This window comes from Elgaria multicarinata, chromosome 18 (genome assembly GCF_023053635.1).
Source record: "Elgaria multicarinata webbii isolate HBS135686 ecotype San Diego chromosome 18, rElgMul1.1.pri, whole genome shotgun sequence".
In the NCBI taxonomy this organism is placed as follows: domain Eukaryota; kingdom Metazoa; phylum Chordata; class Lepidosauria; order Squamata; family Anguidae; genus Elgaria; species Elgaria multicarinata.
In genome coordinates this window covers 2,733,433-2,757,066 of record NC_086188.1, presented here as the reverse complement: position 1 = coordinate 2,757,066, position 23,634 = coordinate 2,733,433, and the positions used below count along the sequence as shown (strand labels likewise).

The 23,634-nt window shown below is 45.8% G+C and overlaps 1 protein-coding gene across 4 annotated transcripts in view; it reads right to left on the bottom strand.

Moving 5' to 3' along the window:
* MYO1H (myosin IH) overlaps positions 1 to 22,335 on the bottom strand; it is a 35,111-nt gene extending 12,776 nt beyond the window's left edge. Inside the window, exons 1-20 of one of the 4 annotated variants that reach the window (XM_063143744.1) lie at positions 22,237 to 22,335; positions 19,366 to 19,527; positions 17,900 to 18,015; positions 17,143 to 17,341; positions 15,599 to 15,679; positions 14,248 to 14,430; positions 12,024 to 12,122; positions 10,415 to 10,528; positions 9,880 to 9,951; positions 9,671 to 9,790; positions 8,665 to 8,732; positions 7,526 to 7,631; positions 6,553 to 6,633; positions 5,552 to 5,679; positions 5,214 to 5,308; positions 4,038 to 4,084; positions 2,807 to 2,887; positions 2,163 to 2,268; positions 711 to 828; positions 86 to 199 (exon numbers count right to left, since the gene is read on the bottom strand). In XM_063143744.1, the coding sequence (XP_062999814.1) occupies positions 86 to 199; positions 711 to 828; positions 2,163 to 2,268; positions 2,807 to 2,887; positions 4,038 to 4,084; positions 5,214 to 5,308; positions 5,552 to 5,679; positions 6,553 to 6,633; positions 7,526 to 7,631; positions 8,665 to 8,732; positions 9,671 to 9,790; positions 9,880 to 9,951; positions 10,415 to 10,528; positions 12,024 to 12,122; positions 14,248 to 14,430; positions 15,599 to 15,679; positions 17,143 to 17,341; positions 17,900 to 18,015; positions 19,366 to 19,491 (2,054 nt within the window). In that variant the 5' untranslated portion in view covers positions 19,492 to 19,527; positions 22,237 to 22,335. Of the gene's footprint in view, positions 1 to 85; positions 200 to 710; positions 829 to 2,162; positions 2,269 to 2,806; positions 2,888 to 4,037; positions 4,085 to 5,213; positions 5,309 to 5,525; positions 5,680 to 6,552; positions 6,634 to 7,525; positions 7,632 to 8,664; positions 8,733 to 9,670; positions 9,791 to 9,879; positions 9,952 to 10,414; positions 10,529 to 12,023; positions 12,123 to 14,247; positions 14,431 to 15,598; positions 15,680 to 17,142; positions 17,342 to 17,899; positions 18,016 to 19,365; positions 19,528 to 22,236 lie in introns of all 4 variants that reach the window. The other 3 variants (XM_063143745.1, XM_063143746.1, XM_063143747.1) reach the window with 3 other exon arrangements.
* Between the last annotated feature and the right edge of the window lie 1,299 nt (positions 22,336 to 23,634).

Sequence of the window (23,634 nt, the reverse complement as noted above, 5' to 3'; positions counted from 1 at the left end):
ATCTGACTCTGATTGATTACCTGAAACACCTTCTTCCAAAACAGGAGCAGTAAGGTTAGACATGACAGAAACTGGGCTTTGTTACCTTCCCAGCTTATACTCTTCTGGTTTGAAGCCGATATGTTTTACGAGTTTCTCCACTCCCTTGGCAGCTGTCCCCTGCCATTGAGGCCACGTGTCCGGGCACAGGGACTTATACCTAAAGAACAAACAAACAAATTAGGGGCACAAGAGAACTATGTTCTACACAAGGCCCAGAATCACGGCAGCAGGGGCTGTACCCTCAGTGGTAGAACCCTTCTTTGCACACAGAACATCCAAGGTTTGATTCTCGGCAGCTCCAGGTAGGGCGAGGAAAGAATTACTGTTTTACTCTGTACAGCACCATGTACACTGATGGTGCTATATAAATAAATAATAATAATAATAATTGAACCTTGGAGAGCCATTGCTGCCAGTCAGTGTCAACGGTACTGGGATAGATGGAATGAGGTTTTGATTTGATATGAGGCAGCTTCCTATGTTCCTGTTTAAATCAGCCCTTTATTCAGAAACATGAGGACTGGAACCTTAGCTTAGTTTTAAGGAAAAGACCACTGCTCAGTTTTAGAGTGCACATATGTTGCATGCAATTGTAACAAATAATTAATTGTTACTCTTAGGAAAGTAACAATTAATAATCAAGCAGCAGCACATGAGAGCAGACTCACCTTTGCAGGAAGTGCTCATATTTCCGTCGGTAAGCAAAGCCGGCTCGCTTCACTCGCAGGTGCTCCATCAATCCCAGGTACTTCACCTGGTGCTTTATCAAGGAGTCATCAAATTTGTCTGCAGGAGACAAGATACACCGCACTCAAGAGGTTGCTACCAGGCATGGGGGAGAATTGCAGTTCGGTTCAGTTTGGATAATTTAGCAAAATTCGCAAAGTTATTCAGGACTGAGGCTGCAATGCTAAGCATGACTAGACTGCAAAATAAACTACAACTCCCAGCATGCCCTAGCCAGGCCTTTCTTCTGTCTAAACATGCGTAGGAGTCTGCCTTCCTAAAAATAAATAAATAAATAAATAAATGTGGGAGAAATTGAAACTGAACTGATTCGTCCATCTAGGCCCTGGGCTTTTAGTGCTTATTTCTTAAAATCTGTGTTTCCCTGTGAATTCAACCATATTTATTTATTTATTTATTGCATTTATATACTGCTCCATAGCCGAAGCTCTCTGGGCAGTTTACAAAAGTTAAAAACAGTAAACGTTAAAACAAATATACAAAGTTTAAAAACATAAAATGCTTAAAAAGAACAGTATCCTTATAAAAACAGCTATTCTGGGGTCCGTTAAAAATAAACAAACTCAGCATGTGTTGTTAAATGCCTGGGAGAAGAGAAAGGTCTTAACCATATCACTCCTGAATTAGGATTGTCACCTCTCTTTCTTTCTTTTTTAGCTCATGGTCCTTCTCCATGCTGGGAATCGTTGTGCCTACTGAATTTGACTGGTGCAGATGGGGGAGAATCTAATTTCAGGCCATTTGTGGTGGGCATTCAGCGGCAGCAGCCAAGGTGGAGGCAAGGATGGAGTGTGGCCCCCTCCTGCCCCCCAGGTGTTGTCAACCCCTGGAATACAACTTCCTGCACTACATGAACTAATGACCATACAACAAAATCAATGCAGCAGAATTAATGTGGAAAGAACCATGAAGAAATAAAATGCAAAGTACGTCTTAAATCACAAATGGGGGGGGCACACAGGACTGCTTGGGGCTCCCCAATGATCCTATGCATGCCCCCCCCCGCCCCACAGCACATGCGACACAGCAAACACACCAGCCTTCATCACGTCGTAGAGCTTGGTTGTGTGACCAGCTGTATAGCCAGCAGAGATGACAGCGCTAGAAATATCTCAGCACCCACACGATATGCAACTCACCCATGGATTTGTGCTCATTGTCGATCTGGAAAGAAAGCCGGCCTGAAGCTTTCACCTGTATGTTTTCGAATTCCTCCATGAGGGTTAGAAACTTTGGTGAGTTTGTGTGTGTTTTGCAAAGGATGCCTGGATCTTATGGATTCTAGAAGCTACTTTGGAAACCCACATTGTGCCAAGCGAAAATCCAATATGTAAATTATGATCACAGCCCCGTGTTTATGAGGTATGCCTTACCGGGCTCCTTGTCGTCATTGGGTTTAATGCACCTAATGTAGGACGGCTCCTTGGACATGAGGATGTCGATCAAACTGGCCAGGCTCGTTTTGAACTGAGTCGCAACCTACACAAACCCAAAGACCTCCATTCAAACCATTGCAGAGGACTCGATGGCCTCGTAGGCCCCTTCCAACTCTGCTATTCTATGATTCTGTGTGCAGCAATGCCAGTCTGACCCCACTTGGTGTCCAACAGATGTGTTGGACTACAACTCCCACCATCCCCAGCCATGAAGGGGGTTGTAGTCCAACACACTTAAAGGCACTGGGATATAGGTAAGGCGTTGCTGTCGGATCCCACCCCCAGCAATCAGGTGGGGGGGGATAACTTCAATTGGCCCCATTTGGAGGTTTTCCCCAAGTTTGCTTGAAATTGGAGTGGGGGTTGGGGGGGAGGGCAGAATGAGGCAGGGAAGAGTTCACCCTCCCCTCCCCGCAAACTGAAACCAGGACTCCAGGTAAAGAGCAGGGGGGGTGCAGGCAGCGGGGGGAGTGTGCAGTCTGGATGCCCGAAGCGAGTCGGACGGGGTCAGGGCCACTTCAGAAGCTCCGAAGCAGGTTGAGGGGTGTGTGCACAGCCCTAATTTCGGGGATGGAACTCACTGTCTCAGGCCTTTTCCGGTTGTCCAGCTCTGACAGGTGGAAACATTCTCTGAGGATGCCATTTTTAGACTTGCAGAGCACCTGGGACAAATGGAAAAAAGCAAGGTCCCTGAAGAGGTCGGCTCAAGCATGCTCCATCCTTCAAAATTCATTCAAAAACCTCCTTTTCCCAAAGCCGTCACCCCACCCCCCTGCCTTAAGTCTTCCACTTCTCCTTCTGTCCTTGTCCTTTGGATTGGGACATTTTCCAGAATGCCATACCTTCTCCGACACAGAGATGTAAGATTTCTAGGAATGCTCGGGACCCGAGAAGAAAGAAAATGCAACTCTTTTAACGATCATGGACGTTTGGAGAAAAACGTGGGAAGATTTCCAGCGTTTTATCAGTAACCGGGTCACTATAGCGCCATAAAATCAAGCGTTGACTTCAGAAAATAAGAGAATTCCCACCTGAACACAAAGCAAGCAGCGGATTCCCCCCTCAAGTGGTTGGGATTATCGCAACTGGCAGCCACAACCAAAAAGCTCCTCCTTAAAAGTATGCATCTATTATAGGCAGGTTCTATTCTGCGCTGGTCAGGCCTCCTCTAGAGTAATGTGCCCCGTTCTTGGCACTACATTGAACTAATGGGTGGAAACTGCAGGGAAGCAGAGTTTGGTTAAACGTTAGGAGAAATTTCAACAGTGGAAGAGATTGTGCCTTGGGAGGTGGTGGGTTCTCCTTCACTGGGAGCTGATTCTGCATTGGGCCGGGGAAGGGGCTGGGGCTGGGGCTGGATGACCTGATTTGCATTAAACAATTTCGCTGCCTTGATTCATGTATTTAAACATACATGTCTTCTCGATCCTCCCAGAGTGCAGGACACGGAATAACGGGCTCAAGTTAAAGGAAGCCAGATTCCAGCTGGACATCAGGAAAAACTTCCTGACTGTTAGAGCAGTGCGACAATGGAATCAGTTACCTAGGGAGGTGGTGGGCTCTCCCACACTAGAGGCATTCAAGAGGCAGCTGGACAACCATCTGTCAGGTATGCTTTAGGGTGGATTCCTGCATTGAGTGGGGGGTTGGACTCGATGGCCTTGTAGGCCCCTTCCAACTCTGCTATTCCATGATTCTATGATTCTATGTGAGTAGGCATTTCCATGTTCCTTTAATATACCACTACCCACCGCGAGCCTCAGAAATAAGGCAGGACAGAAGCCGAAGTAGATTCAGACCACATGTTTGTACCTCTTTAAGGTTCCGGTAGAGCAGATCGTTATTTTTCTCCAAAAATCCTGTAAAGGGGGTGGGGGGAATAAAGTTAGAGAAAATGCTGTAAGGTAGGAGAGGGGAAAAAATCTTAACAGAAGGAAAGATGACGTGAAGAAGCAAACGGAATTTGAACCCAGGACTTCCAACTCTCCGACCGCTAGATCCAAATAGCTGCCAGCAGGGGTGGGTTTAGAGAAGTGAAGCGGTGATTAGTGGAGGCTGATGGCTCTGATGTCAGTGGGGCGTGGAATCCACTCCAGGTTTCAGGCAGAACCAGGCAGAACTCTAAAGGAGCTACAGCTACTGGGCCTGTTCAGACAACACGCTAAGCCATGGCTAGGCTGCTAACCCTTTTGCAGCAAATGGTTAGTGAGCGTGGTAATGGAGCCACCCTGGTTAGGAACGGTTCACATGACACACTAGACTACAGGCCCCGTTCAGACGATACGTTAAACCATGCTGCTTAACCACAAAATGGTTAACGGAATGCATGCATTCCATTTACCATTTTGTGGTTAAGCAGCATGGCTTAGCGCAGCCTTCCTCAACCTGGGGCGCTCCAGATGTGTTGGACTACAACTCCCAGAATGCCCCAGCAGCTGGACAACCATCCGTCAGGGATGCTTTGAGGTGGATTCCTGCATTGAGCAGGGAGGTGGACTTGAAGGCCTTAGACCAGCCTTCCTCAACCTGGGGCGCTCCAGATGTGTTGGACTACAACTCCCAGAATGCCCCAGCCAGCTGCTGGCTGGGGCATTCTGGGAGTTGTAGTCCAACACATCTGGAGCGCCCCAGGTTGAGGAAGGCTGGCTTAGCGTGTTGTCTGAACAGGGTCTTAAGATTTCTGACTGGTTCTGACTGAAACCCACCCCAATGACATTGGAACCGCCAGCTTCCACTGGTGGTGAGTGATGCTGAATACCAGAGCTGTTCAAAGCTTATACCCTCAGCCTGATTTCCCTGCAACCCACGCCCTCCAATGCTGCATCCAACTGCCCTGCCCTGCCCCCCAAAAAGGTAGCTCTCGGAAATTTAGCACACGGGGAAATGGGCTGGATAGCGCGCGCTCCACTCAGCTAATTCAGAGACTCCAGCCGAGACTTTGTCGCACACCCGGAGTGGGCAGCCTCAAAGTAACCAGCCATCTCTCACCTACTGTGCAATAGGTCACCTCCCCGGCATAGTGAAGGAGGCGGAAGTCCACCCAGTCGATGGATTTCCGTGTCTTCTGATCTGCAAGCTTTCGCCTGGAGAGAGAAACAGGAGAGAGAAAAGCTATCCGGGAGGGCCACGGCATTTGCGTCTCGGTGGGGGCCGAATACATCAGCTGGTAGGGTCGGGCCAGCGGGGTTTTGGACAACCGCTTGACGCTCGAGGGGCCCCACAGGGGTGCCAAGTAGGCCAGGGGTGCTTGGGAGAAAGATCTGTCTCCTCTAGAGAAGGTTACAGAGCGTAGGTGCATACGTCAAGAAGTGGGCATGATCTCCTACTTTCTCCTCCAACTTTTCCAGGAAACTGAGGTCGGTCGCTTCGCCGGGCCGCAAGCATTCTTCGTCCTTAAAAGGAGAAGGAAATGACAACGCCTTTGGTTCTGAATCCAAACCGTGCTGGATTTCCCCTGCAGCAGGAGAGATTTGGGGATACCTTCGTCCAGGTAGCAGCTTTCTCCACACTGCCAGTTGCAACCTCTGGGGGGCAGGAAGCAAAGCAAAGAGGCAATACCGCAAGGCGAAATCTTGGGCCAAGAGCTCTTGGGCTGCAGCCCAATTCATGGCTAAACATGTCGGGGCTGTTCACCCAACACGCTAACCCTCACTCAATGGTTGTTTGTTGAACTGTGGGTTACTGCGTAGTCTGAATCCAGGACATTTTCCACAGGGTGGCTTGTTAACCATGCAGTTGAGCTTGTTAACCACCCTTAACAATCCATCAACAAAGCATGGGTTTTTCATTGATTAGCATAATCGATGCGGCTCCCGCAATTCAAGCTTCTCCTGAGCACCACAGACGGAGATTTGTACTCTGTGCTTTCGGCACCAGAGAAACAGAAACCCCTGGATTATAAAAGGGTACTGAGGAAGCCTGATCCACACGGTTAAACCACAAAGCCTGAAGTCATGACAGGCCATTTCAAGTCATGACAGGCCAGCCTCGGATTGCCCATGTATTAATCATGGGGTTCCGGTCCCCTGTCAGCAGGTGAGGAGGGTGGTAGCTCATGAAAGGCCTCGTTCTTGAGTTACTCATCTGAACCACAAACACCCACTTTTAAGGGGTCAATTCACATGACAAAGAGCTCTTGCCTGCCCTCAAAAGAGTGACTATCTCTGGCCAGATGTCCAGGGATTCTGCATCCAATCCCACTTTCGGTGCTTGCTAGGGATGGGTGAGAATTTCATTTAAGTCACAGCTCCCAGGATTCCTTCAGCTAGCAGCCATGATGGTTAAACTGGTTTGTGTAGACAGAACCTAAACTAATCTTCTTTCTTACCAGTATGGAAATGATCCCCTTGTGTTTCTGTTCCACCAGGTCACATATAATCTTGTTGTTGAAATATGGGACTGTTTCCCACTGGAAGCAGAAGCAAAAGATCTAAGACAGGTTTCTTCAGAAACAATAACACACACATACATCGGGGAGGGGGGAAAGTAAAACACTACTTTGATCTGCCAGGAGGTGGGGGGGCTTCCTTGAGGCCCCCACTCCCACATTTGACATTTTAAGGCTGATGCATGTTTGAGATCTGGGGAGGGAGTTTAGATAAGTCCTAGAAACAGTTGCTTTTGAGAGAGGTGCTTGACATAGATGGGTTTTTTTTTTTTTACAGAGAACTGGTGTCTACCTCAAAGAGGGATCACAGTCCTGGTGTTGGATCCAGCTGTAGTCATATTTAGAGTAGATGCATTGAAATCAATGGGGCTTAAATTACTGACGACTAACTTACGTCCTACTGCTTTCAAAGGGACTACTCTATGTATCCCTAAATCTGGATCCAATCCCTGAGGTATACATTCAACCCACTTCCTCGTCGGGTAAACAGGTTCAGCAGGTTTTTGTATTGCTTTTGCTAAAAACCCACTACACCTATTTGACCAGAAGTAACTGTGGACCAGAGTCAATGTATGTATGTACTATGGGAGGTAAAACGTCTTACAAATCCTTTTTGACTCTCTCAAAGATCATTGCCTGTCTCCAGGTGTTAGAACATACCTTACAGGAGCATCTGCCATGAATACACACCCGGACACTTTCTTTCCCATCCAATCTAGCATAGAGAAGTGGATCTCCTCATCTGGGTGGCCTCCATGATTGAGCTACTGACTATAGATTTCTGCCTAATCTCTCCTTCCTCAGACTAGTTTACTCTATTTCTACCCCCTTGGCAGCCACGTATAACTGGGGTGGGGGGTTTGTCCTCCTGTGCAGGGGGCTTCAAAGAGAGGGAGGCACCGTGTGTGCTTACCTCAATGCCTTCGTGCTCATACTCTTCTTGTTCTGCCTTCAAGGTCATCTCTATTAGTAGCTGCTGCAGCTTCTCGTTGCAGTAGTTGATGCAGAACTGCTCAAAACTTGCAAAAATCCAAAGAGCAGAATGTCATTTGAAAAAAAAAATGGTGCCTTCTCTCACACAAACAGTAGCTGAAATATTACACTCTATACCGCTTGGGACCAAGCTATCTGAAAGATTCTCCCATATGAGCCTGCCCAGGTTTTAAGTTCTTCCAGGAAGGCCCCTCTCAGCCCCACTGCTATCGGAGGCGGCCTGATGAGAATGCAAGAGAGGGACTTTTCGGTGATTGCTCCTGGGTTCTGAGCAACCTGCCAAGAGAGACTGGGAGGGATTCTACACGTTGTACTGAGGGCACTTCCATGTGCCCCCAGTGCGTCCCCAAAGCGATCGTGTAACTTGCCTGTTCGAAGAGATGAGGAAGAGGCGTCCTTGCCGCCGCCGCCACCCACCTACCTCCTCACCGACCGGGTCGGAGAGCCCGCCAGCGGCAAGGATGCCTCTTCCTTGTCTCTTCCCAGGCAAGCTACACGATCGCTTTGGGGGCACACTGGGGGCGCATGGAAGCACCCTCAGTACGACGTGTAGAATCCCCCTAGGCTTGTTTTTACTCAGGCAAGCCTCCGGCATGTAAGCTGCTCTGTTGATAAACGAGGGTTTAATCGGTTTCTGCTGTTTATTTCTTTTATTGCTGTGATTTTTTTTAATGTTCTGAATTGAGATTTTGTTCTTAATCTGCAATTTATTCTTATTCGCTTCCTTGAGAGCCATTTTTGATGGAAATGTGGGATATGAATTCAATCAATCAATAAATAACTGGACACAGTACTCCAGTTGAGGTCTGATTGGCACAAAACTAAAAGGTAACTATTGCTCCTTCCTGTGACTTAGAAACTAGAGTTATCTTAATGCATCCTAAAATCCCACTAACCCTATTTGCTGATGCATCACACTGCTGACTCGTTTAGCTTGTGATCTATTGCCATCTCAAGAGCTGGACCAATTGACATTTCCAAACTGTCTCCAAGGGCAGCTCCACGTAAGGCACATTACAGTAATCTAGCCTAGAAGCAACTGGAGCATGGCTAACTTACCTGTTTGTCTCAAAGACTTCAAAGCCATAAATATCTAGTAACCCAATCACGGTTTTTTCGGTGATATCCTGCCAAGCAAAGCACAATCAGGGTAGAGCCACCTCCATGAGTCATTCTATGGTCCTTCTGTCTGTGGTGAACATATTGTCAACCTGGTGTCCCACAAAGCAGACATCTGACATAGCATATCCAACAATTGTTCAACCCATGATGAAGAGGGGCCATTACAACCGGGAATAAACGCTGGGAGAATACAAGTTAACTTCTATAGGAATACAAAACACTATTTGGTTTTGCAAGGTTAGATTATCTTTATTCATTCTCCAGCAACAGACCCATTCATATTTTGCAAGCTAGGATAAGCAAGAGGAGTTGCTGGCAGACATCTACTTTCTGTCGCACAATTTCCCATGTAGATTTTGCAGGAGACGATACAAACCAAAAGCTAGATTCCTGTTTATCCTCCTTGCAAAATTAAACTAGATTTTTTTTTTTTAGTAGTCCAGGGGACAGAGATATACAGCTGCCCTCCCTGCTGTGGGGCAACCTCCTCTCTCAGGGGTGCATCATGGCAGAGACTATGGATGCCAGCAAGCATGACTTCTCTCTGACAAAGCAAGGTGCAAGGTCTCCAAATCTGATAGCTGGGTAAAATAGCTTCAAGCCTTTATCGTATCAAACTAAGGGCCATCCCAACCCCATTTGAAGCCGGGTCCATTAGATAGTTCTCTCATAATAAAATACACACACACACAAAGGTACAAAGGGTCTTTCTGCTTATCCCATGGATGTAACTGGGGCTGAATCCAATCTTTTGCTTCCTTACGGGTCAGTCTAGAACAGCCTTCCTCAACCTGAGGCGCTCCAGATGTGTTGCATTCTGGGAGATGCAGTCCAACACATCTGGAGCGCCCCAGGTTGAGGAAGGCTGGTCTAGAAGCTGGTTTCTTTCCTTTCTTTCTTACACGATTGGAGGACTTCCCGTTATTAGGAACAAGGGACTCACCTTGTTTGCTAAAGAGCCGTTGATTTTGTTGACCAGCCAAGTAAATGTCCGTCCGTAGATCGCCTTTGCTACCGCGTCTCGAGCATAAAACGCCAAGTCCACGTCCAATGGGCTTAAAACCTTGACGGGCAGAAAGAAATGTGGTGTGTGAAGAGGTTGGCGAATTGGCCATTTCGTGGCCTTTCGCAGGTGGGAGGAGCGTGGGGTACCTCTTCAAACCGGGCCTCAATTTTTCGGTGGGTAAGAGCTTCTTGCAGAATGGAGAGGTGGACGCCCAAAAGCTAGAAAGACAGAAAACACACCTTCAGATTCCATACAGAAGATAATGCTAGAGACGGAACCCCGACCTTTGTGAGCTGGCTGAACCTCTGAAATCATCTGAAATGAAGCGGGTGGATGTGGAGGAGAAGGCCTTATCGGTGGTGGGGCCAACTGAAATTTCTGGACCCTCTTTAAAACAGCCCCAGATAAAGCATGTAGTGACAGTAGTTTAATCAGGATGCTACCGAGGCAGTGTGTAATGGTGGCAAGACCTTTGCTAGCAATTGCCACGTCTGGGGAGGGGAAACAGCGATCAAGGCTGGCGAAACAGCAGCCAGAAACCGCAGTCGCAGGGAAGGACTGGTTGTAGGGCGGAGTCGGCTCTCTCAGCAACAGAACTGTGTGTTTGTCCTGGGGTGGTTTTCCTTTAAATGACATCAAGAGACACTGCTGCTGTCAGCTCCCACCACCCAGGACGGGTACCTTTGAGATCCACTTGATCTGGGTGCCTCTGGTGATGATGGCATGGCCGTTGCTATCCTCCTCAAACTGGATGTTGCCCAGGTGCAAGACGCTTGCAATGATGCCAAACAGGTTCTGTGGAGGAAAGAGACAAAGAGGACTGTAAAATCAAGAGTTGCCCGCTGGGGAAGACAGGACGCAGTAGGTGTTACTGTACACATCAGGGGTCCAGACCCTCAACTTTGGGGGCCAAATCAGGCTTGCATGGGACCCCTCTCTGTTACCCAGACAGTCATACCCTTGGTCCCACCTGCTTTCCCTCAACCATTTGGGGGTTCTCCTGGCTTTTGTGCATCTTTTCCCCCTTCTAAAAGGTTGAAATGCTTCTCCTAACAGTAAGAGCTTTAAGGAAAAATAGGCTGGGATTTTTGGTATTTTGGGACCCATCCCTCATTCATTCATTCATTCATTCATATAGTGCTCCACATCAAGAAGATTTCAGAGCAGTGAACAACAAATATAATAAAATAATAAAAACACAATATTAAAATTACTATTTTGGGGAAAAAACAGAGTTCTGATAACGCCAGAGTTCTGGTATAACCACAGCCAGTCACTCAAGGAAAGCTTCCAGAAAGAACGAGGTTTTCAGGAGGCGCCGGAAGCAAAGCAACTTTGGCATCCGCCTGACCTCCAATGGCAGGGAATTCCATAGGAAGGGGGCCACCACACTGAAGGCTCTTCTCTGGTGGACTCTAATCAGGCCATAAGTCCATGTGGAACCACCAGGATGCTGAAAGCGGTTCAGACCCTGTGGCCCTGAAGAGCTTTTCCAAAATGAAATTCAGCCCTAATGCTGAAAGAAGTTCAACATTCCTGATTTAGCCCATGCGTGTTTACTCAGCAGTAAGTTTTGCTAAGAGACATTCTCCCAAATACGTATTCATAGGTTCTTGGCCTTATGCATCCATTCCTAACCACAAGTGTTTGGGGATAATATTCAGGTTCATATCTCAGTGGAGGAATAAGGATCCAGGTTCAACCCTGGCATCTTTGGTTAAACAATGTTTGGTAGCAATACCTTAAAGTCAGAGAGTCCTGCTTGAGGCTTCACAACCCCAAGCCTGTCACAGCGGACCATAATGGGCTCACCAAAACCAGCCATCCAACTCAGCAGAGGGCAGCACATGAAGGAGTTTTCTCAATGATGCTTTTAACCCGCCACTTTACAGTGGCTTCTGATTCCAAATTCATTCTCTGCCTTTCTATGTGTTCCGCTACATAAAGTCTAGGTGGCGCTGTAGTATAGCAGAATTGAGCAGCTATATTAGCACGTTTCATTCCACCATTCCCCAAAATACCAATTTTAAAAAGCAATGACACGAAAATACTTGGAAAGCACAGGAGAAGCCCTGGAGAATGGCGGCATCGTCTAAAGCACCCGCAAACTACCGTGAGTGAGGAATCACAGACACACAACAAATGCCTCGTGTAGAAAAGGTCTAACCCTCCTAAGAAAGAGCTTGCTGACTTCTACAGGGCTTCTAGCAGTTCCCTTCATCAAGCAGGGACCCACCTCCAGTCCAACATGGCCCTCAGTTCCCCTCCACCTCTCCAATCTTATTTGTACCTCAATATCTCTCGCCGTAAAGTCAATGACGGTGAACGCTTTGTGGACCATTCTCCAGTCGCTCCTGTCATTAATGGAAGGCACTTTGGCACAGCACCCCTGTGGCAGGAGATGGGAATGACATGAAAGGCTTTTGCATCATCAAAGTGGCAAAGATGGCAGAGTGGGGGGGACTTTGGTTGGCGAGAGTTGGGTTCGAATCCCCCACTCAGCTGTAATGCTCACTAGGCAAAAATAAAATGGGCCATCTTGAGCTTTTTCTTTTTTTGGAGAAAAGGCTGGATAAAAAATGAAATAAAATACAGTAAATTTGGTAATTATCAATAGGGTAGGGCTTGGAGATACAATGACACAGGTATACAAGAGCTGCCCTGCTGGACCGGACCAAAGGCCTCTCTCCTTCCACATCCTGTTCCTACAATGGCCAAGCAGGTTCCCCGACACGAAGCCCACAAGCAAGAGAGGAGCGCAACAGCACCCTCCCGCCTGCCTGCCCATGCTCCCCAGCAACTGGTATTGAGAGGCATACTGCCTCTGAGCCTGGAAATTATTGCACGTGGCTACATATTGTTTCTATTCTATTCTATCCTATTTATTCGACAATATTTAAGAATCGCATACATTAAATGTCTACGCAATGGACAAAACAACACAGTTTAAACTGTAATTCATACTGTACGGTATTACTGTTTATGGAAGAAAAAGGAATGCTTGTTGGGAAAATTCTGTCTTCAGTTGGCCCTGAAAGGGTTGGCATCAGTCTAATTTGTAGCGGTCGCAAGATTCCAGGGAATGGGCGCTACGATTGTAAAGGCCCTATTCTGAGCCGCCCTGGACTGGACTTCTGAAAACATGGGCATCACCTGGAGGGCATCCCCTGATGAGCCCAGCCATCAAACGGACAGGTGTGGGGTCAGGTGACCCCTTAAATATCCTAGTCCCAGATTGTTTAGGGCTTTGTAAATAACTACCAAAACCTTAAACGTGGCCCAGCAGGATAGAGGCCACTGGCTCAGTTCCTTCAACATAGGTGTAATAGGCTAGCGATAAGCCGTTACCAACCTGGGTTATGTTAAAGCGTTGTATATTTTGTTTCAAATTTGATGTGAGACACCTTGAGTGTTTGGGGTTTTTATTTACAGTGGAAGAGCAGCATATACATGTTCTAAAACAACAAATAAATAGTTCGTGACAAGTAGCCATAGAAAGCCATATTCTCCAATAAATTCTCTAATCTCCTGAGAGAGACATCTAAACTGGTAGCCATGGCCGTATCTGCTAGAACTATTTAAGCAGAGGCCAGGTGGCCATCTGACTGATAGCTTTATCATACCAGCGTTATACTGTGCAATCACTGTGAATTGTGTGCAAAGGACTCTGAAATTTCCCAGTTTATAATCTGCTTTGACCGTGAAGTACTCCCATGCGTCCTGCTTTAATTGTGCTACAAAGCCAAAAGAACTGACCTACTTTGCTACTAGTTTTGGAGCGAATCATTTGTTGTTTTCCAAGCAGCCACTGGGGGTGCAGGAGCAGGATTTGATACTTTTAAGCTTCAAATTAAACAAATGCTTATATCTGCATAAGTTTTAAAGATAAAGACATCAAAATTGGCACAGTAATAGATATTAAGGAGAGCTTTAAGCATACCAAATTTGAATCAGATTGGATTATCCGTTGATTTTTTGATTGTTTTTACATTTCCCCACTTAAACCCCTTTCCTGGTATGCAAAGGATCTTAGGAGCGCTGCCACCCGGGGTGTGATTTAGCTAGCAACAACGACAGCTTTGTGCTGTAGGGGATAATTAGAGGGAAACAGGTATGTGGGATGAAGCCTTTTGATGCTTTGGTGGCAAATTCCTACGCTGAGCAAAGGGTTGGATTAGATGACCTCCAAAATTCTATGATTTTAGACTTGACTGAGTCACCCTTTATGCAGAGAGATTCACCTATGTGCAAGAGTGACTGCCTGCCCCTGGTCTCTCTACCTAAGTCCTTGGTCTGGGTTTGGTTCCTTCCAAATCAGAATGGAGACATTTGCAAAACCCACAGGGGTGGGGCTGCTACTCTGAGGGCTGGGAATGCAAGCTTTTAGGGAGCGCAAGAATAAAGTAGGCCTCAAAGTTATAACTCAGGATCGTACGCTTCAGCTGCCACCATAGGCTTGGGAGATATGGGCCTATAGATCAGGGTGGTAAGAGCAGGCACAAGTAGACACACACAACCTGTACTAGGTACATGTACTTCTGAGGTCTGCGTTCCAGGCCAAGTCTATGAAGAAGGTCTTCTTCCCCGCCTTCCAGCAACTGGTAGAAGATGTGGAAGTTCCGTTCCCCGGGATTCTGGTGAACGACGCGAGATTTCTCTATCAGGTAGCTGAGGATGTGCCCACCAACGGGAGCTCCCTGAGAAGAGAAACACACACCCCAAGAAAGGAATGTGTAAAGTGGGGGTGTTAAACTGCATCTGGCCCTCTGGGGGTCCCCAGAGGGCCACCCGCCCTTCCCTACATCACCAAGTCTCCCACTCCCCACTCAGCCATGAAGTTTACTGGGAGACTTTGGGCCAGGCATTATCTGTCAATCTAGCCCTACCTCACAGCACTACTGAGAGGATCAAACCCATGGAGGACCATGTATTTATTTATTACATTTTTATACCGCCCAATAGCCGAAGCAGTCTGGGCGGTTCACAAAAATTAAAATCATGAAGAGCATAAAAACAACCAACTATCTAAAAACACAAATACAAAATATAAAAAGCACAACCAGGATAAAACCACATAGCAAAAATTGATATAGGTTAAAATATGGAATTAAAACAGCAAAGTTTAAAATTTAATAGGTGTTAAAATACTGAGAAAATAAAAATGGTCTTCAGCTGGCGACGGAAGGAATACAGTGTAGGCGCCAAGCGAACCTCTCTGGGGAGCTCATTCCACAACCGGGGTGCCACAACAGAGAAGGCCCTCCTCCTCACTTCCTTCGGCAGGGGCTCACGGAGAAGGACCCCTGTGGATGATCTTAAGGTCTAGGCAGGCACATATGGGAGGAGGCGTTCCTTCAAATAACCTGGCCCCAAACCGTTAAGGCAGTGGTTCTCAACCTTCCTAATGCTGCAACCCTTTAATACAGTTCCTCATGTTGTGGTGACCCCCAACCATAAAATTATTTTCGTTCTTCTCTACACGATCCATTGTCATGGGATGGTTTGCTAATGAAAATAATACATAACGATAGCTTTAATAATACAAAAGATGATACATGACATAGTTCAGTCAATACAGTTTCCTAAGACCATCGGAAATATGTGTTTTCCGATGGTCTTAGACGACCCCTGTGAAAGGGTCATTCGACCCCCAAAGGGGTCCCGACCCACAGGTTGAGAACCGCTGCGTTAAGGCTTTGAATGTTAGTACCAGCCCCTCTGACTTCCGCTGACGAAAGGCAGAATATACAATGTAACAGATAGATTATTTCTGAGAGACCATGGCAAATCTTTTTAACTTCAAATTAAAAGCTCCCCACTTTTTAAAATAAATAAATAAATATGTACTGATGCAATTTGTTTTACCTTAAAATCAAACTGGATGTCCATGTACTTTCCAAACCTGCTCGAGTTGTCATTCCGTAAAGTTTTTGCATTTCCAAAAGCCTGCAGATTAAACAAAAACAAAATGAAAAACACACCAGAACAACAATAAGGTTTTCTACACAAGCCTGTTCACGGTTGCATCTGCTTTCAGTTTGGCTGCAGAATTAAGATCTTAGCTCTACACAAAGAGCTTTTCTGCTATATAACCACTTGGTAGCGCTATGTTTTAGCACAGCCTTCCTCAACCTGGGGCGCTCCAGATGTGTTGGACTACAACTACCAGAATGCCCCAGCCAGCTGACTGGGGCATTCTGGGAGATGCAGTCCAACACATCTGGAGCGCCCCAGGTTGAGGATGGCTGCTTTAGCAGAATAGCACAATCACAGAAATAGGAAAATACCTTTTATTTTCTCAAAATTTACACAAATATATTCGTAGGAAAATACGCAAGTTTCTGATGAGACTGGAAAATATATGTGGGGAAAAGGTGAACGGGATGGGGGACAGAACGCTAAATGTTACGTATTAACGTAAATTATGTAAATTGTTGTGAACCCCCTTATGGAATTATGTGGGCATTTTTCTGCATAACGGATTTTTTAAAAAATGTGAATCTGCCTGACGCCGGAATGAGCAACAATGCAAAATCCGTGGATCAGAATTCACAAAATCTGGACATCCCTGCCTTGCGTTGAACTTGTTATACTCTGCTAGAAAGGTAGCTGATTGTTATCATGATGACATGGCTTCATTTTACAGAATGAGGTAATTATGGAAGTTAATTTTTATTTCTTATGCTTTATGGTCGCAGCAATTAACACTGCAACCTTCTAAAACACTTATGGAAGACTGTCTTCAAGACAACTTCAGATGCCACTGGTCAGACAATTCTGCCAGAACCGAGTCTGGCTCTGCTGTCCCTGCCAAATGTTTTAAACCCATCACTTATCCATAAAGAACTTGTAACTATCTTACTAACGGCAGTGCACCTAGAAATTGCTGAGCATTGGGAAGATTCAAAGGGACTCACGTTAAATGGCTGGAAGAGGAAAGTATGGGGCATAGCCTGTTCTGAAAAGTTAACGTACCACCGTAGGGTCTTGTCGGGGCAACGGAGACATGATCCTTTTGAAGCAATATGGTCCCCTTTCGTAAACTACGTTAAAGATTCCATTGACTGAATTAAACCTCTACATAACTAATTTCTCCTTTACCATTGCTACTATCCAATGAGGTTGAAACTAAATCAGGTAAGATAGATATATAAAAGATAGATAGATATATCTATAGATATATAGATAAGATAATGCTTTACTGTTAAAACCTTTTAGCATTTTTAATGACTGTAATCGTGCTTTGTAGAAGTAACTGAAAATATATTTTTATCTTGTAATAAAATATTTTTTTAAAAAACCACTGAAATCGAAAATTGGTACAAAAAAACAAACAAGGCCGTTCTGAGGTACTTCACAATCCATTGCGACCAGTCAGCATCGACAATACTGGGCTACGTTTCCTTTACCTCCAGGACAGGATTGGAGAGAAGCAGACGATCCCGGACGATCTGCAACTGCTCTGTGGTGGGACAGGTCATTGCAAAGTACTGAAGTATTTTCTTGGAGGCTTCGGTCTTCCCAGCTCCGCTCTCCCCAGAGATCAGGATGAAGTGGTTATTGTATTCCGTGCACATGATCCGGTAGGCGTTGTCAGCTATGGCGTAACTGGAGAAGATATTGCATACATACACACATGCACATAAAAACACACACCTACTTGACAGGTACACACTGAAAGTGTCCTCACATTACATTAAATCATGTCATACTTTTGTGAATTGTTGTCAACTGCCCAGAGAGCTGCAGTTATTGGATGGCTTAGAGTGAGGCATTCAAGAGGCAGCTGGACAACCATCTGTCAGGGATGTTTTAGGGTGGATTCCTGCATTGAGCAGGGGGTTGGACTCGATGGCCTTGTAGGCCCCTTCCAACTCTGCTATTCCATGATTCTATGATTCTATGAAATAAAAAATAGTAATACCTTCAAAACCTGAAATTGCTAACATCATTACCTCCTGGGTAGGTGAATTTTAGACCACAAGTTTTACAGTTGGGAAGAGGGAACATGCCACTTTGCTGGGAGCCAACTGCAAAAACCTAGTATGGCAATAGAATGATTTTCCATTTTAAATCTCTTTTAGTTTTTTAACAAAAGCAAAACAAACCAGGGCTGGGAGGAGACGTGCAACTGAACGCAACGAAGGACATTGGCTTGCGGCTTACATGTGTGGTGGCAGTTCAAAGAAGTTGACTCCTTTATATTGCTCCATCTGCTTAACCGTATAGATGTCCAGTTCCTTGTATGGATTCACAGAAACCAGGAGAGTCCCAATGTATGTCTGCACAGGGAAAGAACAAAAGCTCTTAAGGATGTAATGAGAAGCTAATTTGGAGGCGCTCATAAGAAACTTTCCACCTACAAGATGTGTGAAATTTTATTTTTTAAAACAACAATCATATCCTCACACTCATAGACAAACTACAGGCTACGGAACACAGTTGCCATTCAGGTGCCAGTATTTATTTGTAGAGGGTTTTGGAGTATAGGAACTTGTTTGATCTGTTTTAGTGATGGTTTTATTGAATTTTATCTGGGCAGTGTATCAATCAAATAAATCACTAAAAATAGTCAAGACTAGATGGATAAATAGCCTGTCTTAATGGATGGCAGCTTCCTATGTTCCCAAGATCACTGTATTCCCAACGCTTTTAGTTCTCTCTTCCTTTTAACACCCAGAAAAAAAGTCAAATCTAATCCAGCAGCAGTTATCCTGTAACATCACCTATTGGCCCTCTTTACTGCATAAAGGTGGAGAAGCGGCACAGGGATAACCTAGCTTCAATTGTCCATACTCTGGTAACCTCCAAATTAGATTACTGCAGTGCCCTCTACGCGGGGCAGTCTTTGAAGACGGTTCGGAAGCTGCAGCTTGTGCAAAATGCAGCGGCCAGATTGATAGCTGGTACAGGGAGGTTTTAGCATATAACACCGATTCTGGCCCGCTTGCATTGGCTGCCTATACGTTTCCAAGCCCAATTCAAGGTTCTGGTTTTAACCCATAAAGCCCTACACGGCTTGGGACCACAATACCTGACGGAACGCCTCTCCCAACATGAACCAACCCGTACACTGTGCTCAACATCTAAGGTCCTCCTCCGAGTGCCTACTCCAAAGGAAGCTCGGAGGATGACAAGGGAGAGAGTCTTTTCGGTGGTGGCCCCCCAACTGTGGAATGATCTCCCCAATGAGGCTCGCCTGGTGCCAATACTGTTATCTTTCAGGCACCAGGTCAAGACATTTCTCTTCTCCCAGGCATTTAACAGCATTTAGCAATGCTAAGTTTGTTTTCTAAATGGCCCCCAGAACTGTTGTTTTTACGTTTCTGATGGTTTTTAAATTTTGTATACTTTTTAAATGTTTACTTTTGTAAACCGCCCAGGGAGCTTCGGATCTTACTTTTAAACTGTTAGTTTTACTCTACCCTGTGCCTGTTTGGTGCATTCTCTTCCCCTTCTTATTGTTTTATTATGATTTTATTAGAATGTAAGCCCATGCGGCAGGGTTTTGCTATTTTATTGTTCTACTCTGTACAGCACCATGTACACTGATGGTGCTATATAAATAAATAAATAATAATAATAATAATAATGAGGCGGTATATAAATGTAATAAATAAATCAGCAATTACGTATATGAGGTTCTCCCGGTATCGCTTGCGAAGGTTGTCCAAGAAGGCAGATTCACTTGTGTGGGAATCCAAGAGGACAAAATCTTGAACCCCGACTCTATCCCGGGCTACCAGAGCTCCTTCCATGTTCAGCTGGTAGGGCTTCCGCCACGCCGCTTCTTTCTACAAGGCACAGGAGGAAAAGGGGGGTGGAAAAACTAAGGATGGTTTGAGCTGCACCATTTCCCCTGGGGGAACCCAACAGGAGCTAGGGAGCGTCCAGTTCATGATGAGTCCTAAGGGATGAGGGTGAAAAAGTATAAAGTGCTGGTTATCACCTTTAAAGCCCTACCTGGTTTGGGTCCAGGCTACCTGCAGGATCGCCTTCTTCCGTGCAATCCGCCCCGCACATTCAGGTCCTCTGGGAAGAATTTACTCCAGCAAACAAAATCAAGGCTGACAACTATTACCCAGAGGACCTTTTCTTCTGCCGCTCCCAGTTTGTGGAATGGCTTGCCGGGAGAGATTCGTCAACTTAACAGTCTTCCAAAATTTAAGAAAGCCGTAAAGACTGATCTCTTCCGGCAGGCCTGTCCAGCTGAATTTTAAGATGCCTTTTTAAATAGTGTGCTGCTTTTAATGATGCACTGGTTTTAAACTTTTGAATTAGTTGTATGTATTTTATGGTGTTTTTATTAGTCTTGTACCCCGCCTCGATCCAGAGGGAGAGGCGGGTAACAAATTATTATCATTATCATCATCATCATCATCATCATTGCCGAAATAGGGTTAGGGAAAAAACAAGTCACAAGCATGATGTAGGGCAATGATAGCCAGAAGAAGTCAGGGAATTCAGGATCCCTGCTTCGGATGGCTTATCGTTCTATGGCTGACACATTCCAGTGTGGAGAGGGGAGCAGTGATCCTTGACATGAAAAGAAGCATGCTACCAGGGTGTTACCATAGTTTTCATCTATGGAATACTGGATGCTTTGCATTCCTACATGCAGTAAACTAGCAGGAAGGCTAAATTAGAACCCTTCTGCTTGTTGGTCCCTGCTGCTCAGCCACTGTGTGAACAGAGTGCTGGACTAGATGGACCCTTGGTCTGATCCAGCATCAGGGCTCTTCTGATGTCCTTATGTTCTCTTGGTTAGCTATGTGGCAGGATTCCCACCCACCCAAGACTTGAGCATTCAATGAAGTAAGCTCCGAACTGCAGTCTTAAGTGGCAGAGTCACCACCTCACTGGGAACCTTTTATTTATTGCTTCTTCTGTTTTACACGATCTTTCCATTCCAGCTTTATTTGAATGCTAGTTGAACTTGTGACAGGGTGCCTTCCTTAAAAATACAAACGTTTTCCCAACCTGCATAGTTGCACACATGGCTTCTTCTTTTTTTTCTTTCTTTGCAGTTTCCAGAAGCCTTTACAGACTGTATCGAGAAGAAATACAAAGTTTCTTCCCAAGGCTGCAGAATTTGGGAGTGATTCTTCTAACTGGACCAAGGTTAACAGCTGGCAACCCTTTGCAAAAGTAATGAAAAAACCAACCCAATTCTATCCGTTCGCTTGCAGCCTGGATTATCTGTTTTCTTTGAAATCAGAGCTAGAAGGAATTCTCCCCTCTGCAAAATGCTTGTTTTCATGCATGCTAGAAACAGGATGGCAGCTGTCATCCTATGCACACTAGTGTCAGTCTTACTGTGAGATTTCTAAGGAACGGTATTTGGAGCTAGGCTGTTAACGACACTCCTGTAAGGCAGACTGGTATCACTGCCATACCGCAGAAGAGCCGGGTTGTGAGAGAGAGAAACAAGCTTGCTTAAGGATTAATTGCAGCTAGAGATTGCTAGGTGATTTGCAGTGCATAAGCAAAGGTTTCTGCCTCCCAATTCAACTTGGCCAAAATCGCCTGTTAGAATAGAGAACACATCTGTAGCGGGATGCAGATGTGAATTTGGACTGGTCTATGTAGATCAACCCAATGTCTCATTCATGGGATGAAGCTAGATGGGTCATACATGCCCGCAGCTGCCATGTTGCTTCAGGTCTGCCTATTGATCAGACTCGTCGGTTGACCTTGAGGTCCAAGTTAAGACAAAGTAAAAAACCCGCAAGAGACAACACTAAGCCTGGGCCAAAGCTGTGCAGTGACTTGCAGCTCACTCTCTTAGGGCACAATCTCACGCACATTTAGACAGAAAGAAGTCCTGCCACTCTCAGCATTCCCCAGCCAGCTACGCTTTTTTCTGTCTAAGCATGCATAGGATTGTGCCCTTAAGAGCTATGTAACCTAAAGTTAAAATTCTGTGGGTGCTTCCAGATGAAGTATTTCTCATGCCATCACCTGGCCTCATTCACTGATTTTAACTGGGGGCCTGGATATCGCTGTCTTCCACTCATAACTCCTCTGCTTCCATCTTTTCCCCACAACCTCAAACAATGTGTTAAGGAAGAAAACACGGAACAGCCGCCCAAGGCTTTCTGCCTGGTAGCACTAAGTGCTGTCCACCTGGAAGTCACCTGTAATTTCTCTGGAGCAGCCTTTCCTCAACCTGGGGCCCTCCAGTTGTGTTTGATTACAACTCCCATCTGGCATGGGGATGGTGGGAGTTGTAGTCAAACTTATCTGGTGGGGATGGATGATCTAAGGTATTATCTTTTTAACTGTATTAATGCATTTGGCTATGTTCTAGAGCAGGCCTGTCTCGTCCTCCCCTTCTCACTCGCTCGCTCTCAAAAGTGGATTTTCTACCTCCCCCACCAACAATTCCAGAAGACAGAAGTGCAGTGGAAACATCCTCCTCCTAACATAGTTACACAAAAACTGTTCCCATTTCAGATGCACAGGTCAGACTCTGTCCTCTGTCTCCCCGCAAACTTCCTTACCTGCAGGTCTCAGCTCCCTCGGGCTTCTCCTCTGTCTATTCCACAAAGGAAACCTTTCTAAATTTTGTCGGCTGGACTTTAAACATATTGTTGCAATGTTGGCCCTGAGCGGAGGCGCTGTTTTGCCAACAGGAATTCATGGCCGCGGCTGGGAATTGGACAGGCTGTCTCCCCGTGCAAGGTTTTATCAGAGTTAAACCAGTGTGGGGTCACGAACTGAGCTGAATCTATTTTTTATCATTTTGGATGAGAGGCGGGGGGGGGGGCTCTAAATGCTTCTTAAATCAAAACACGTTCATTGCCACTGTAACAGAGACCAGCCTACTGAGAAAAGGAAGTTTTGATCAGGAAATTTCCAATTCTTGGAAGGTGCCACCAGATCAAGGAGGAGGCTGGAATTAAAGCACTTGTGAATGCACAGAGAGAATTACCTGTCAGGGAAGAGGCCTAAGTTTCAGGATGCTGGGCTATGTGGTAGAGCACCTGCTTTCCATACAGAAGTTCGACCCCCAATATCTCCAGGTAGAGCTAGGAAAAAATCCTGCCTGAAACCCTGGAGAGCCGTTGCTGCCAGCCAGCGTCGATAATACTGGGTGAGATGGACCAAGGGTCTGACTCAGTATCAGGCAGCTCCCTATGTTCACATCAGCATTGCAGCTTATGGTTTGTTCAACCGACGGGGGCTTGGGACTGAGATACTTGTGCCTTCTACAGGCCTTTTCGGAAGTGGCACCCCAGTTACGGAAAAGACTTCCCAGATAAGACCGGTTCGCTTGGCACCGTCTCCAAGTTCTTTTTGGCCCCGGATCAAGGCCTTTTGCTAGGCTGACCCTATGAAAAGGAGGACAGGGCTCCAGTATCTTTAACAGTTGTATTGAAAAGGGAATTTCAGCAGGTGTCATTTGTAGATATAGAGAACCTGGTGAAATTTCCTCTTCATCACAACCGTTAAAGCTGCAGGTGCCCTGCCCTCTTTTAAAATGGTTGCTCTAGTATAGCTCCTGCACTTTAACTGCTGTGATGAAGAGGGAATTTCACCAGGTTCTCCATATATACAAATGACACCTGCTGAAATCCCCTTTTCTATGCAACTGTTAAAGATACAGGAGCCCTGTCCTCCTTTTCATAGGGTCACCCTACCTTTCGCTCCAAACAGGCTTTTCAAATAAGTCATGCACTATAGGTCTCTCAGTGTTAAAATCTGTGCGTTTAACTTTGGGGTGCTGCAAGGTTTGTTTCACTGTCATATTTGATGCCGCTTTTGATCTTATGTGTTTATATGCTGTGTTTTGTGTTGAAATTGCTTTTACGTTTGTTTATTGCAAGTCAGCCAAAGAACTTTACTTTTATGGGTGACATAGTCATAAATAAACAAATACAATAAAAATACAGCTTTTT